Below are 17,391 nucleotides of genomic sequence, written 5' to 3' on the forward strand. Positions count from 1 at the left end.
GGGGTGTATGCGGGGGGTAGGAACAGGGAGAGATGGTCAGACTGTCCGAGGTGGGGGAGGGGAATAGCTCTGTAGGCATGTTTAAGGTTGGAATAAACATGGTCCAGATTATTTACTCCCCTCGTTGCACACTTAACATGTTGGTAAAATTTAGGCAACACCGTTTTGAGGTTTGCCTTATTGAAGTCTCCTGCAATGATGTGCGCGCCGTTTGGGTAGGCTCGCTGGTGGTTGTTAATGTTGTTTGCAAGCAGAGAGAGAGTGGTTTTGACGTTAGCGTCCGGTGGTATGTAGACTGCAGTGATGATACCTTACATATTGTGATGAACCGTTTTGATCACTTGACCTGATGGGATTAAGAGTTGGCAGTGGGAGGGGTATTCACTGAATACTCTTCTCATTGAATGGAATAGAATTTTTTACACTTCTCATTGAATACCCCTCCCACTCCCAACCCTTTATCCCAAAATAATAGGACATAATTTTTTTGATGGCCAGTTAACTGTCCAAATCAATAGAGCCTATTTAAGTTTTTGTGCTTGATACATGCCTAAAGGCCAATTTATGCTGACAACCCAGTCCTCGCAGATAGCGTTGCAGACAGTGTCTGCGTAGCCCCCCCACCTTCGTAGACGCTCTGCGCGCACCTCCCAATAATTGTGACCACCGCAGAAGCCTCGCAGACAGCGTTGCAGACAAGAGGGCTCTGATTGGTCCACTCTACATCCGCTGTACACGCACTTCCGCTTCCCTACTTTCCCGGTTTGGTTTGTTTTCACGACCACCATTTTTAAAAACACGAGCAAAGATGGAGCAGCACGAAGAGCGGTTGATCGAGGAAGTACGTACATCTATACGACTCCAGTTCTAGTCATTATAAGTAACCGGAGCATAAACACTCCACTAACCACACCCACCAACTACTCCTAGCGATTTCGCGACTTCGCGCCCCCTTGCATTGTGGCGGTGAATAACATCGTGCACGCCTATTACTCCCCACTCAATGATAAATTACAACTGTCTGCGAAAAGCTATCTGCGAAAGCCTTGTTGCAAGAGCATGCAGAGGCCTTAAGACTGAACAGAATCACCTCAATTGACCAAAACAATTCATCACAATGGGTAAGGTAATGTTCACACATAGGAGTGAGTTCTGGACTGATGTTGGAGGCAGTGTGAGTTTGGGAGAGGGCATCAGCCTTTGTGTTTCTGAAACCTGGACAATATGAAATGAAGAATCTGAATTGGGTAAAGAATAGCACCCATCTTGCCTGATGGGGATTTAGCCACTTAGCCATTTTCAGGTACTCAAGGTTTTTACGGTCAGCAAGGATGGTGAATGGGTGTGTCGCCTCCTCAAGCCAATGTCTCCACTCTTTGAGTGCCAGTTTAATAACAAGGAGTTCTCAATTACCAATATCATAGTTTTGCTCTGATGAAGTAAGTTTCTTGGAAAAGAAGGCTACGAGGTATAGTTTGGGCCTCTCCCCAATGCTTTGTGACAGCAGTCCTCCCACTCCTGTTTCTGATGCATCTACCTCCACTGTGAAAGGTATGGTCAAGTATGAATTTCGGAGAATCAGGGCAGAAGTGAAAGTAGTTTTGAGTTGTTTAAAAGCCTGCTCAGCTGCTTGGTTCCACTGGAGGCACTTTGGACCCTTCTTGAGTAGAGCAGTGAGGGGTGATGCCATCATGCTTGAAGTCCTTGATAAAACGATGATAGAAATTGGCGAACCCCTGGAAACTTTGCAGTTCCTTGACCATCGTGGGTGTGGGCCACGATGACTTACTGTTGTCCATGCTGGCACCTTCCATACTGAAGATGTACCTAAGGAATGAGATCTGAGTAATGTGAAATTCACATTTTTCTGTTTTGACATACAGGTGGTTCTGTAGGAGCTGGGTTAACACTGGTTTAACATGTTCTAGGTGAATGGCTTTGTTAGGAGAGTAAATCAGGATGTCATCTATGTAGGCTATGACATAATGTCCCAGCATGTCTCCAAGGACGTCATTAATCAGACAGTGAAATACACCGGGAGCACAAGAAAGGCCATAAGGCATTACACAATATTTGAAGTACCCTGACGTAATGCTAAAGGCTGTCTTCCATTCATCTCCCTCACAAATTCTCACCAGATTATATGCACTTCTGAGATCTAATTTCATGAACACACAGGCAGACCGTAATTGTTCCAGAGCTGAGGGCACTAGGGGAAGCAGATAAGGGTACTTGACTGTAATCAGGTTCAAAACTCTGTAATCTATGAAGGGGCAGAGCCCCCCCTTCATTTCCATAAAAAAGAAGCTAGCAGAGGCCGGGGATGTGGAAGGACAAATGTATCCTTGCTGCAGCACTTCTTGAACATACTCATCCATAGCAGCTTGCTCAGCGATAGAAAGGAGGCAGATGCGGTTACGTGGAAGTGTGGTGCCAGGGAGGAGATTGATTGCACAATCATAAGGTTGATGAGGGGGTAGACCGCCAGCTTTACCTTTACTGAACACTTCTTTCAGTTCATGATAGCAGGCAGGGATATGTTTGATACCTCCAGGCGAGGGACTTTCTACGGACATAGATGCCAACATAATGCATGGGAAATGCAGACACCTTTGAAAGCAGGAGGGTGACCATTGTAAGATCTCTTGGTGTTGCCAGGATATTAAAGGATAATGGGTTTGGAGCCAGGGGAACCCCAAAACAATGGCATGGTGTGCTGTGTGGGTGATGAACAATGTAATGTTTTCCACATGAAGGGCTCTGACATGAATGTTTAGTGGCAGGGTACAAGTGGTGATGAGCCCCTCCCCAATGGGACTGCCGTCAATGGCCTTAAGGTGGGGTTTACATTAGACCGTATCAGCGGATCATCAGATTAACGTTTTTAAAATGATTAGTGTGCACACAGCAACACCAATACACGATTCACGTGCACACAGCAACACCAATACACGGATACACTCGGCTCCGCAGGCATCCTGCGCTCCAAATCACTCCGCCCTGAACAGCGAGTGCCCTCTGGAGGGTGCACACTCCGGCCCTGCGCAGCTCACAGAGCACGCGAGTGAAGTGCACAAGCAGTGATTCGGGACTGAGCCGCTGTGTGTGTGATCCCAGCGCATATCACTTACCACTTGCAAGTGGAAGGATGGCAAGCCTAAAGACAATCATAACTACACAATGGGCAGTATTTGCATCAGTATTTGCAGTATTTTCATACTTTTATACTCTTTAATGAAAGGTGATACAAGGCGGAAGTCCACGCCGTTTTTCAGCAGTCACGTCACATGACCAACGCCAGCGAATCAGGAAGGTGGATGTCACAGTGACGTTGTCCAATGACGACGCCAGCTAGAGCTCAGCACAGCGTAGCCGCGTATTCTCAATGTTTACACAGCACCGGACCAGACACGATCTGGATTGAATATGTGGACACTGGCGGATTCCTGTTTCCCGGCGTTTCCAGGCATTTTAATGTAAACGGACAGTGCATCCACGAAGAAAACGAGACAGATACGGTCTAATGTAAACTTGGCCTAAGACTCACGGGTCATTGGAGCTCCTTCGTGGGCAGGTTGAATCACTGGATGATCTTGACATTGATGAAATTGCCTTCTGCTCCTGAGTCTATAAGGGCAGACAGAACATGAGTCGAGTCTGAGAGCTTTAGCAGTCTGTGAATCTTAAAAGAATGCAGTGTAGAAGTAGGTTTGTAACTCACTGGGCTGGTGGAACTGGATTGTTTGCAAGGGGGACCCTCCTGTCTGGGGTTAGGTGGCCTGACTGGGCATGTAGCAAGAAGGTGACCATGTTCCCTGCAGTAGAAGCACAGCTCCTCGCAACACCTCTCCCTCTCTGAATATGGCATGTGGGTGTGTGAGATTTCCATCAGCACTGGGGACGGTGGAGGTTGAGAAAGGGCAGGAGAGTGCTGAATTGAGGGTCTGGTAAGGAGCAGGTTATCCTGTCATATGGCCAGGTCGATGAGTGAGTCGAGAGTAAGTTGCTCATCATGACAAGCCAGCTCAGTAAGTACCTTGGGGCATAATCCCCATTGGAAGGCTGCCTTTAATGCTGGCTCATTCCACCCGCTTCCTGCTGTTAACATGCAGAACTCCACAGCGTACTCAGCAACTCTCCTTTCTCCCTGCCAGATCGTGAGTAGCTTCTCCCCAACTTCAACACCCTCAGGCTGTCAATAACTCTCAGGAGTCAAAAACTTGTTTGAACATTTCAATAAAACGATTATAGGAAGAGGTATGCTCACCATCATGCTCCCAAACAGTGCTAGCCCACTTCATAGCCTTGCCTGTGAGGAGGTTGATGCAATTTTGTGCAATTTTCTGCTCTCTGTATTGCCCATGAGGGTCGAGAAATATAACAAGTACTGGAGAAGGAAGCCCTTGCACTTGCAAACTTCCCTGGAGTATTTCTCTGGTCGGGGCACCATTGTGGCTGTGCTCATGGAGGACGCAGGGTGTATCAAGAGGGGCTGCGAGACAACAGCTGTTAGTTGTGACATTCTAGTATTCAACTCGCATAACATCTGTTGGTATTCTCCCAAAAATCGTCCAAGTGCATTGTCCTTGTGAGAGCAGTTTGCTTCGCCTCCTCTGCTGCATCCATGAAGGCAAAGTATCCTGTCAGGGTGCAAGCATTTACAGGTGCAGGTGTGTCACAAACTGGAAGCCAAATCCAAATCGATAGACTGAAGACAGTCAGGGTCGGGCAAGGGTCGGTTGATGTACAAACAGAATATCAGAGATCAGGCGAAAGATCAAAGTCGGGATATGAACATAAACAAAGTCAAAGTCACAGGAAGTCAGGAACTATAATCACAAGACTTCATAAGATCAGGCACAATAACACAAAATGATACTTCGCAGCTAAGGTGAGAGTTTGCTGAGCTTATATAGAGGGGTGATTACTGGGAAGATGGGAAACAGGTGCACTTCTAATACACTGAGGAGGAGGGGTGCTGTGGCGCTTGGGCAATGTAGTCCAGAGTGGCCATGTTTGGATGCCACTCTGAATTTATATTTTCAGTGCTATTAATGACAATGCATGCATATGGTATATATTGTTTATCCATACTTGTAGCTATTTTATATATCTTTTAAGCATGGTTAATCAGGAGTTTGAACAGACTGACTTGAATATATTGTCTTTGATAAAACTTCTGCAAGAAATAAATAAAGAAGGCTATATAACAAGTGGTACCATTGTCATTGTCAATTCTGAGTGATAATAGTTGTCTTTGTAGGTCTGCAGATGAACTCCCGTTACAGTAATGAATATTTAGGAACTACCTCACTACCGTTCTCTTCTCAATGAGGTTGCAAAGGAAAGAGGATGCTAAGATGGAACAGAGTATGGGGTGGGCATGTAGACAACTTGTGGGCAAAATCCCTGACCTCAGTACACTCTTGACATACCCTTGTGTTAGACCCAAAAGGGGTCAATAAGAATATAACAGGACCCAATCGTTAAGGCGGATACATCCTGAATTTAATATTTACATTTGGCATAAATACAGAAAATGTTACAATAAAATCACTCTAAAATGATCTCATTTCACTATGTTATTTCATTTCACTGCTTCAGATAGGTTAAATGCAGAGGAGGAATTTCGCTGTGCTTAAGTCTGTGCTTCAGTGTACATGCGATACATAAAGGCTTCTTGTTCTTGTTTATTTAAAAGGTATCTTGATCATAAAATATGCACTTTCTCACACTACTCCATCATATCGCCCAATTTTTTGGCCAATCAATTCACCATGCAGTGTTCCATGAAGGAAAACCTATAGATGCTTAATTGTGATGAATAAATATATTTCATATTTTAGATTCTTCAATATAGCCACCTTGATGACAGCACTGCACACTATTGGCATTATCTTAACCAGCTTCATGAAGTAGTGACCTGGAATGGTTTTCAATTAGTAGGTGTGCCTTGTCAAAAGTTAATTAGTGGAATTTCTTACCCTCTTAATGCAATAGATAGATAGATAGATAGATAGATAGATAGATAGATAGATAATTAATTAATTAATTAATTAATTAATTAATTAATTAATTAATTAATTAATTAATTAATTAATTAATTAATCAATCCCAGAGGGAAATTCAAGGTATCCAGTAACATTTCCGCATTGCACAGGATCAATACAAAAACTAAATAGCATTATATGTATAAAAACTAAAATACAAAAAACAAAATACCAAAAGAAATAAAACTACCAATAAGAGCAAGTAATAAAATGTACAGCTTTCAGTGTGGGAGGTAGTGAGGTAGTGCAGTTGGCAGTAACCAGTCACAGTGCAAATAAGCATGTAATGAGCATATTACACACACACACACACACACACACATACATACATATATATATATATATATATATATATATATATATATATATATATAGTGCCTTGCAAAAGTATTCATCCCTCTTGGTGTTTGCCCTGTTTTGTCGCATTACAAGCTGGAATTAAAATAGATTTTTTGGGGGTTAGCACCATTTGATTTACACCACATGCCTACAACGTTAAAGGTGCACATTGTTTTTTTTTTATTGTGACACAAACAATAATTAAGATGAAAAAACAGAAATCTGGAGTGTGCATAAGTACAGTGCCTTGCAAAAGTATTCATACCCCTTGAACTTTTTCACATTTTTCCACCTTACAACCACGAACTTAAAAGTTTTTTATTGAGATTTTATGTGATAGACAAACACAGAGTAGCACATAATTGTGAAGTGAAATGAAAATGATAAATGGTCTTCAAAATTTTAAACAAATAAAAATCTGAAAAATGTGGTGTGCATTAGTATTCAGCCCCCTGTACTCTGATACCTCTAAATACAATCCAGTGCAATCAATTGCCTTCAGAAGTCATCTAATTCGTTAATAGAGTCCTACTGTGTGTAATTTACTCTCAGCATAAATACACTTGTTCTGTGGAGGCCTCAGTGGTTTGTTAGAGAACACTGAAGAACAAACAGCATCATGAAGACCAAAGAACTCACCAGACAGGTCAGGGATAAAGTTCTGGAGAAGTTTAAAGCAGGGTTAGGTTATAAAAAAATATCCCAAGCTCTGAACATCTCAAGAAGCACTGTTCAATCCATCATTCAAAAATGGAAAAAGTGTGGCACAACTGCAAACCTACCAAGACATGGCCGTCCACCTAAACTGACAGAGCGAGCAAGGACACCACTGGTCAGAGAAGCAGCCAAGAGGCCCATGATCACCCTGGAGGAGCTGCAGAAATCCACAGCTCAGGTGGAAGAATCTGTGCACAGGACAACTGTAAGTCGTGCACTCCACAAACCTGGCCTTTTTGGAAGAGTGGCAAGAAGAAAGCCATTGTTGAAAGACAGGCATAAGAAATGTAGGGGACATAGCAAACATGTGGAAGAAGGTGCTTTGGTCAGATGAGACCAAAGTTGAACTTTTTGGCCTAAATGCAAAGTGCTATGTGTGGCGGAAAACTAACACTGCTCATCACCCTGCACACACCATCCCCACTGTGAAACATGGTGGTGGCAGCATCATGCTATGGGGATGCTTTTCTTCAGCAGGGACAGGGAAGCTGGTCAGAGTTGATGGGAAGATGGATGGAGCTAAATACAGGGTAATCCTGGAAGAAAACCTGTTGGAGGCTGCAAAAGACTTGAGACTGGGAAGAAGATTCACCTTCCAGCAAGACAATGACCCTAAACATACAGCCAGAGCTACAATGGAATGGTTTATATCAAAGAATATTCATGTGTTAGAATGTCCCAGTCAAAGTCCAGACCTAAATCCCATTGAGCATCTGTGGCAAGACTTGAAAATTGCTGTTCACAGACGCTCTCCATCCAATCTGGCTGAGCTTGAGCTATTTTGCAAAGAAGAATGGGCAAAAATTTCAGTGTCTAAATGTGCAAAGCTGGTAGAGACATACCACAAAAGACTTACAGCTGTAATTGCAGCAAAAGGTGGCGCTACAAAGTATTGACGCTGGGGGGCTGAATACTAATGCACATCACATTTTTCAGATTTTTATTTGTTTAAAATTTTGAAGACCATTTATCATTTTTGTTTCACTTCACAATTATGTGCTACTCTGTGTTGGTCTATCACAGGGGTGGGCAATTATTTTTTCCATGGGGCCACATGAGAAACAGAAAATTTTGTGGAGGGCCGGACCAAAAGGCTGAACTAAATTCTGCATAATATTAATTGTATTTCTTTATATAAAGCAATAAATAACATTGTTTTTACAAGCTGCTAAGACTGGTAAGAGTATGGAAAAAACGAGGTTGCCTTACAAAAATGTCATTTATTCAATCAAATTTCCCAAAACAATGGTTAACAAAATGTGAACGATTGTACCATTTTTTTTCAGTCACATTCACCCCCAAAACACAATAAAGGCATCACAATATTGTCTTTCTACTCCAAATATCAAGCAAGATACATCATATTATTATCATCATATATCACCATATATCCACCATTAAGGAGGATACAGTGCGGCGGGTGTTTGGGAAGATCAACATCCGAAAGAGTCCTGGGCCTGATAATATAGGAGGTAAGGTGCTGAGATACTGCTCAGCCCAATTGAGTGGGGTCTTTTGCTATCTTTTCCAACACTCATTGGATACTCAGGTGGTACCACATATTTGGAAAAAATCATACGTGGCCCCCCTTCCCAAAGTCCCTCATCCATCTTCCCCCAAGGACTACAGACCCATTTCCCTCACCTCACTTGTAGTCAAATCATTTGAGAGGATTGTCAAAACCCACATCATCAACTCTTGCCAGCAAGCCCTTGACCCACTACAATTTGCATATAGGCGTGACAGAGGAACAGATGACGCCATTGTCACACTTTTGGATTATTTGTATATGCACTTGGAAGGTTCTAAGACACATGCTCGTGTCCTTTTTGCTGACTTTTCATCAGCTTTTAATACCATACACCCACACATTTTAGCTGAAAGACTAAAAAAAGACTTCCGCTTTGATTTTAAATTGATTAAGTGGACTATGGACTTTCTGCAGGGCAGAGCACAGCAGGTGAAGGTAGGCAACGTCTTGTCAGATGTTCGACTTACCTCTATTGGAACTCCACAAGGTAGTGTTCTTTCACCCTTGCTGTTTATTTTGTATACCGACAGTTGTCGTAGTAGTCACCCTGGTTGCCACATAATTAAATATGCAGATGATACAGCCTTGGTAAGCTTACTGAACCATAATGAAGCCACGCATGGTCCAGCACTGGAGGAATTTGTCAACTGGTCTGAAATGTCTAACTTGCATCTCAATATATCCAAGACGAAAGAGCTGATCTTTGATTTCAGACAAAAAGTCTTACCAGCGCCCCCCTCAGTTATTGGAGGAGAGGAGATTGAAGTGGTAATGGACTATAAATATCTTGGTCTAATTATAGACCACAAATTATCATGGGACAGTTGGGCAGATGCAATTTATAAAAAGGGTCAACAGCGTTTGTATTTCCTAAGGAAACTTAACTTTTTTAATGTTGACAATACAATTATGACGTTATTTTACAAGTCTTTTATTGAAAGTATTCTTTGCTATGGTATTGTATGCTGGTATGGTCACTCCAAAGTGACGCACAAAAGTAAACTGGGTAAAATCGTTAAAACAAGTGGGAAAATAATGGGGTGTCAGCAAAAAGAGCTTAGTAACCTTTACCTGGATAGATTAGCCAAGAAGGCAGGCAAAGTCTGCACTGACATTACCCACCCCCTCTCAGTTAAATTCCAAACACTTCCCTCAGGTCGCAGATACAGATACCCTAATATCAGAACAAATAGAGCAAAGAACTCCTTCATCCCCATGGCAATTAATCAATTGAACAAGATATGGGAGATACATACTTAAGACCACACTTATACTTGTGTTAATGTACAAATGATTTCTTTTAACATTTCTAGTATTGATTGATGCCTCTGACCAGTGGTCTGTATTTATTTATTTATTTATACGTTTTGCTATTTATTGTGTTGTGATGGGTTTTTTTTTTTTTTTTTTTTTTTTTTTTTTTTTTTTTTTATTGTATGTGTTTTTTGTCACTCTGCTGTGCTGTAAGACAAATTGCCTTTTTTAAGGACATTAAAGCTTTCAAGTCAAGTCAAGTCAAGTATATTATAATGATGATGCCGTGTTGATTCGGTGTAGGTATCAAATCGGCTCGGGCTCCGGCGCCTGCTGGTGACGTCACACTATGTGATTGGCTGGACCGTTTGAAGGATGACGTACAAGTTTGTGGTTGGTCTGGACAAATTACGGAAGTAGTTATCGCGGGATTAGGTTTCATGGGATTTCATATCATGTTCCTGTCGCGCGCATTGCGTTTTTGTTGAACACAACTTCAAAATAAAAGCAATGCACGTTCAGTCCATGCATGAGGTAAAATTAGAAAATACGTTTATTTTGTAATTTCTAATTAACCTTATGCGGGCCGGTCAGAATGAACCAAAGGGCCAGATGCGGCCCGCGGGCCGTAAAATGCCCAGGTCTGGTCTATCACATAAAATCTTAATAAAAAACTTTTAAGTTCGTGGTTGTAAGGTGGAAAAATGTGAAAAAGCTCAAGGGGTATGAATACTTTTGCAGGGCACTGTACCCCCCCCCAGTCAATACTTTATAGAGCCACCTTTTGCTACAATTACAGCTGCAAGTCTCTTGGCGTATACTCTATTAGCATAGCACATCAAGCCACTGGGATTTTTGCCCATTCCTCAAGGCAAAACTGCTCCAACTCCTTCAAGTTAAATGGGTTCCGCTAGTGTACAGCAATCTTCAAGTTATGTCACAGATTCTCAATTGGATTGAGGTCTGGGCTTTGACTAGGCCATTCCAAGACATTTAAATATGTTTCCCTTTAAACCACTCCAGTGTAGCTTTAGCAGTATGTTTAGGGTCATTGTCCTGCTAGACTGTGAACCTTCATCATAGTCTTAAACCTCTGGCAGACTCAAACAGGTTTTCCTCCAGAATTGCCCTGTATTTAGTGTCATCCATCTTTCCTTCAGTCCTGACCAGCTTTCCTGTCCCTACAGATGAAAAACATCCCCACAGCATGAACATACCACCATCATGCTTCATTGTAGGAATGGTGTTCTCAGGGTGTTGGGTTTGCGCCACACATGGTGTTTCCCATGATGGCCAAAAAGTTCAATTTTAGTCTCATTTGACCAGAGAAACTTCTTCCATGTGTTTGGGGAGTCTGCCACATGCTGTTGGGCAAACTCCAAACCTGTTTTTTTTAAGCAATTACTTTTTTCTGGCCACTCTTCCATCAAGCCCCACTCTGTGGAGTGTATGGCTTAAAGTGGTCCTATGGACAGGTACTCCCATCTTCACTGTGGATCTTTGCAGCTCCCTCAGCATTATCGTTGGTGTCTTTGTTGCATCTCTGATTAATGCCCTCCTTGCCTAGTCTGTGAGTTTTGGTGGGCGGCCTTCTCTTGTCAGGTTTGTAGTGGTGCCAAATTCTTTCCATTTTGCTATAATGGAGTTGGTGCTCTGTGGGATATTCAAAGTTTGGCATATTTTTTATGAACCCCAACCCTGATCTATACTTCTCCACAACTTTGTCTCTGACCTGTTTGGAGTGCTCCTTGGTTTTCATATTGCTTGGTTAGTAGTGTAGCAGAGTCAGGGTCCTTCCAGAACAGGTTGATTTATACAGACATCATGCAACAGATCATGTGACACTTTGATTGCACACAGGTGGGTCTTAATCAACTAATTATGTGACTTATAAAGTGAATTGGTTGGACCAGCTCTTATTTAGGGGTTACATACGAAAGGGGGTGAATACTTATGCACACCCCAGATTTCTGTTTTTTCATCTTAATTATTGTTTGTGTCACAATAAAAAAAATGTTCACCTTTAAAGTGAAAGGCATGTTGTGTAAATCAAATGGTGCTACCCCCCCCCCCAAAAAAAAAATCCATTTTAATTCCAGCTTGTAATGCAACAAAACAGGACAAACACCAAGGGGGATGAATACTTTTGCATGGCACATACATACATTTTATATATAAAACATTTATTTTTAATATTCCACTGACTGCAACCACCACTCTTGCTAACAGTAAGCTTGAACAAACCTTTTAGCTAATGTACAGACAGAGTGGGGTGACACTAGATGATAGCCCCTTTTGCCTGCCCTTTGAACATTCCTGATGTGACCAATTATAATTTGTTCTGATCCAGATATCCCTGATATATAAAGTATGTCTGTGAAGATTTTCAGTCATCCAGGTCATAGTAAACTGTGGGTGGTAAAAAGAGCAACTGGACTTGGTTGAAGATGCTTGAAAATGTTTCACCTCTCATCCAAAAGGCTTCTTCAGTTTTCTTCAGTATCAGGTATTTATCCTCTCATGGATGAAAAGGTGTCATTGAGGCTACATCCACACGACAACGGCAACGAGATGTTATTTAAAAATATATCGCGTCCAAATGGGCAACAATCAGTAAAATATCAGGTCCATATGGCAACGCAACGCTTGCTGAAAACAATGCAATACACATGCCACACCTCTAGGGGCGCTGTAAGACAGTCCCTTCGGAGACACCAGAACAATAGAAGAAGTAAGGACGCATGCGCATAAACTATTATGCGCGAGACTTCATATTAGCCACAAAGTCAGGAAAATCTGTTTGTAAAATTACATTATAATGACCAAATACAATGAAAAGTATTTTTCCAGTCTCACCTGTGAAAGGTAATCCCATGTGATCTCGTTTGGACGGCAAACCTGTTGGTACAGTTAAACGCAGCTAATCTTTATTCTCCGCTTTGACCTCTCCAAAATGGCGGCGAGGATGACGTATGATTCTACGCGGAAGGCGGCATCTTTAATGGTCCGGAATAAATTGAATGATACACGTTGATGGATTAATTTCTTCTACACCCTTTTTGAGGAATGTATTGTAGGACTTAAACCCACATCTGAAGAGGTGAGATCGCTCCTTTTTTTTCCCTATTTTTGCTGGCGGGATCTCTCTCTCACTTTGCACCATTACACAATAAATATTCACAGTGAAAATATTTTGTAAGCGTGTTTCATGAACCAAGTTATAGGATTTGTTGACAACTCGCATCGCAATGAGATCATTGGCACTACTGGTGTTAAGAATCAGACCATTTCATAAATGAATATTTTGCTGTAGAGCTGCAGTGTTTGTACAATTGCATGTTTTTGCTTCACTATTACTGTCACTATTCTGCTTCTTGCATTACTACTGTGAACTAACACTGAACATAATAATAATAATAATAATAATAATATCCAAGCTCGTGTTTCACTCTCACTAGTGCTCTGTAAGGCTTTTTCCTGGTGATATTCGTTACACTTCTACCCAGCGTGAAGCACTCACAGTCATGTGGTTGTGACGTCATTGTAAACAAATCCATTCTACTCATCCAGACGACTTCACAACGGCAACATTGCCAGATCTTTCCACTCTGGAACCCGTTCTCAAAAAGATTGCGTTTTGGGCACCCAAAACGCCGGTGCTGTGTGGACGCCAGGCCTAAACGATAAGCAATTGTATCGGAGTCACCTGAATCCGTTGCCGTGTGGACAGGGCCTGAGTCATCCTGTTGGTGTGGGTCACTGGGGGCTGGGTGTGAACAGCCTAGAGAGTCATTGGGGTGATCAATGGTTGTTGATTCTCTCTGTCCTCCTGTGAGTCACTGAAAACAGCTGGGTTTTGGTGTGCATTTAGTTGTCTGGGAAGTGTGCCAAGTACTGCATTGTAGGTGGCTGATAAATGGTGTCTTAGGCCCTGTCCACACGGCAATGGATTCAGGTGAATCTGATAAAATTGTTTATCGTTTCGGCCTGGCATCCACACGGCACCGGCATTTTGGGTGCCCCAAAACGAAATCTTTTGAGAACGGGTTCCAGAGTGGAAAAATCTGGCAACGGCCCCATTGCGAAGTCGTCTGGATGAGTAGAACGGATTTGTTAACGATGACGTCACAACCACATGACTGTCAGTGCTTCACGCCAGGTAGAAGTGTAACGAACTTGATGCGAGTTGTCAACAAATCCTATAACTTGGTTCATGAAACGTGCTTACAAGATATTTTCTCTGTGAATATTTATTGTGTAATGGTGCAAAGTGAGAGAGAGAGAGAGAGAGAGAGAGAGAGAGAGAGAGAATAGCCCTTAGGGCAGAGTCAATCCCGCCAGCAAAAATAGGGAAAAAAAAAAGGAGCGATCTCACCTCTTCAGATGTTGGTTTAAGTCCGACAATACATTCCTCAAAAAGGGCGTAGAAGAAAGTAATCCATCAACGTGTAGCATTCAATTTATTCCGGACCATTAAAGAATTCTGGAGGATATCAGAATGTTGGCGTACCGGCTTCCATCTACCCCCGTTCATTCCTCTTTCCGCGTCTCCATTTAAAAAACGAGCATGTGATTTAAAGGGACAGTGACAGGGATAGTCACTGTGCGCATGCGCAGTTATGCGCATGCGTCTACTTCTATTGTTCTGGTGTCTCCGATGGGACCGTCTTACAGCACACCTAGAGGTGTGGCATGTGTATTGCATCGTTTTCAGCAAGCGCTGCGTTGCCATATGTATCTGAAATTTTACTGATCCGTTGTCCATGTGGACGCGATATTTTTAAAAAAAATCTCGTTGCCGTTGTCATGTGGATGTAGCCTTAGACCACCACCTCTGTTCAGTGATGGCTGTTCCAGGTTGACAAAAATGGCTTCTTTAACTCCTCGCTCATACCAACAATCCTCTCTGGCTAAAATATGTACATTGCAATCCTGAAATGAATGTCCTTTGTTGTTAAGATGAAGATGGACAGCAGAGTCCATGGCCTGGGGAACTGGCTCTCCTGTGTTTCTTGATGTGATTTTGCTCCTTCTCTTTTCCCTCTACCGTTGTAGGAATGTTCTGAGCCCTGTGTTGCAAGGTCCTAATGACCCTTAATTTGTGTTCCAGTGGGTGGTGTGAGTTGAAGAGTAGGTACTGATCTGTGTGTGGGGGTTTCCAGTAGACCTTGATGCTAAGGCTTCTGTCTTGTCTAATGTGTACATCACAATCCAAGACAGGATTAGACAAGACAGAAGCCTTAGCATTGAGGTCTACTGGAAACCCCCACACACAGATCAGTACCTACTCTTCAACTCACACCACCCACTGGAACACAAATTGGGGGTCATTAGGACCGTGCAACACAGGGCTCAGAACATTCCTACAACAGTAAAGGGAAAAGAGAAGGAGCAAAATCACATCAAGAAACACAGGAGAGCCAGTTCCCCAGGCCATGGACTCTGCTGTCCATCTTCATCTTAACAACAAAGGACATTCATTTCAGGATTGCAACGTACGCATTTTAGCCAGAGAGGATTGTTGGTATGAGCGAGGAGTTAAAGAAGCCATTTTTGTCAACCTGGAACGGCCATCACTGAACAGAGGTGGTGGTCTAAGACACCATTTATCAGCCACCTACAATGCAATACTTGGCACACTTCCCAGACAACTGAATGCACACCAAAACCCAGCTGTTTTCAGTGACTCACAGGAGGACAGATACCCCTTTTCCACCAAATCAGTTCCAGGGCTGGTTCGGAGCCAGTGCTGGTGCTGGTTCACAACTTGTTCAACTTGCAAGCCAGCTGAGAACCAGTTTGCTTTTCCATAGCTTGCGGAGCTACGTCATTACATCGCTGTATACGTCATTACGTTGCTGTATACGTCATTATGTCGCTGTATACGTCAGTTACGTCGCTACGTTTGCATAAACCTTGGCGCAAATATCGAAGCAAAAACAACACGGAAGCAGCAGCAGCAGCAACAACAACAATAATAATAATAATGGATGACTTCGCGTTTGTACAGCTGCAGCTTCTCGTCGCTTAAAAATGGCGATCTTTTGCGGTCTTGTTATTGTTGTTGGTCTTAACAACTCCGCCCCCCCGCTGACATAAGCGGTTCTTTCCTCTGGCCCAGCAGAGAGTTGGTGCTAGCCTGGAACTGGTTTTTCTGGCCCCAGAGCCAGCTCTTTGTCAGTGGAAACAGAAAACCCGATTCCAAACTAAGCACTGGCCCCGAACCAGCCCTGGAACTGCTTTGGTGGAAAAGGGGCAAGAGAGAACCAACAACCATTGATCACCCCAATGACTCTCTAGGCCGTTCACACCCAGCCCCCAGTGACCCACACCAACAGGATGACTCAATGACACCCTAGCATTGCTTTCATCCATGAGAGGATAAATACCTGACACTCCCTATTAGTCAGACAGAACTGAAGAAGCCTTTCAGATGAGAGGTGGAACGTCTTCAAGAATCTTCAAGCAAGTCCAGTTGCTCTCTTTTACCACCCACAGTTTACGATATATACTGTACTGTATTTTCTCTGGCTGGGTGGAGCTAGGTGTGTTGTTATTGACAGAAATACCTGATTGTCTCCTGCTTGTACATGTCAATTATGTTTTCCACAAGCAGGTTCCGTTGAAGTCCATAAACACCATGCCGATCTAGAACCACTTCGTGTCTGCAGGAGGGGCAGCGGAATCGTCCACCAGAGCTCACTGTAGAACCTCCACGTGTTGGTAAATAGGGATTGGAGGCCTACACACACACACACACACACACACACACACACACACACACACACACACACACACACAAGCATCAGTCTGTGCTGAATTCTGCTTAATGAACACTTGTTTGTGTGAGGGAAATTTAATGGACGAACATTATTATTCTCTGTGTTTCTGTATGTTGAGTTAAAGTAGCTTAGTGTACTGAGAAGAGATGTTTTCCACATGCTGTAATCGCCTTTCTGTGGCCTTGGTGATAATGAGCAGGGTGCTTGAGTTCGTCCTAACTACGCATCTTCTCATGATGTAACCACCTTTCCTGACCTTGGTGGTGATAAGCAGAGAGCTTGAGTTCTCCCTGCTTGCATCTGCCTGCACGTACGGTACCAAAGTATGCCAGGTGCACTCATTAGCAAAGCTTCATAGAAAATATTGAGCCAATCACGTGAAGACACGGGCAGCAAAGTGAATGCCTTTAGAGTATATAGATAACAGCCACTAAAACACAACTCAGAGCGCGCGCGTACTCTCACATCACTAGAGGTGGTGTTCTGCTTTAATTTTCTTTCTTTCCTATCTTATATGGTTTACCATAATAAATAACTGAAAAGACAACTGCTAAGCGTTCTGAAGTGTTTATTAGAAATTTCCATCACAGTTTGATCATTTTTGTGAAATAAATCATGACCTATTTTCTGAATTTTCATAAATGTTATTTTATTAAGAATACATTATACTCCCAGAACTTCATTAACTTTAAAAACTAAATGCCAAATACATCATTAA

General features: G+C 42.7%; 1 protein-coding gene across 1 annotated transcript in view; it reads right to left on the reverse strand.

The window, feature by feature from the left end:
• The window catches only part of LOC132871618 (E3 ubiquitin-protein ligase TRIM63-like), a 345,056-nt gene that overhangs the window by 270,500 nt on the left and 57,165 nt on the right, over window positions 1-17,391 (reverse strand). The window contains exon 2 of the mRNA XM_060905935.1: window positions 16,461-16,633. Coding sequence (XP_060761918.1) covers window positions 16,461-16,633 — 173 coding nt within the window. The remainder of the gene's footprint in view (window positions 1-16,460; window positions 16,634-17,391) is intronic.

Source organism: Neoarius graeffei, chromosome 23 (genome assembly GCF_027579695.1).
Source record: "Neoarius graeffei isolate fNeoGra1 chromosome 23, fNeoGra1.pri, whole genome shotgun sequence".
NCBI lineage: Eukaryota > Metazoa > Chordata > Actinopteri > Siluriformes > Ariidae > Neoarius > Neoarius graeffei.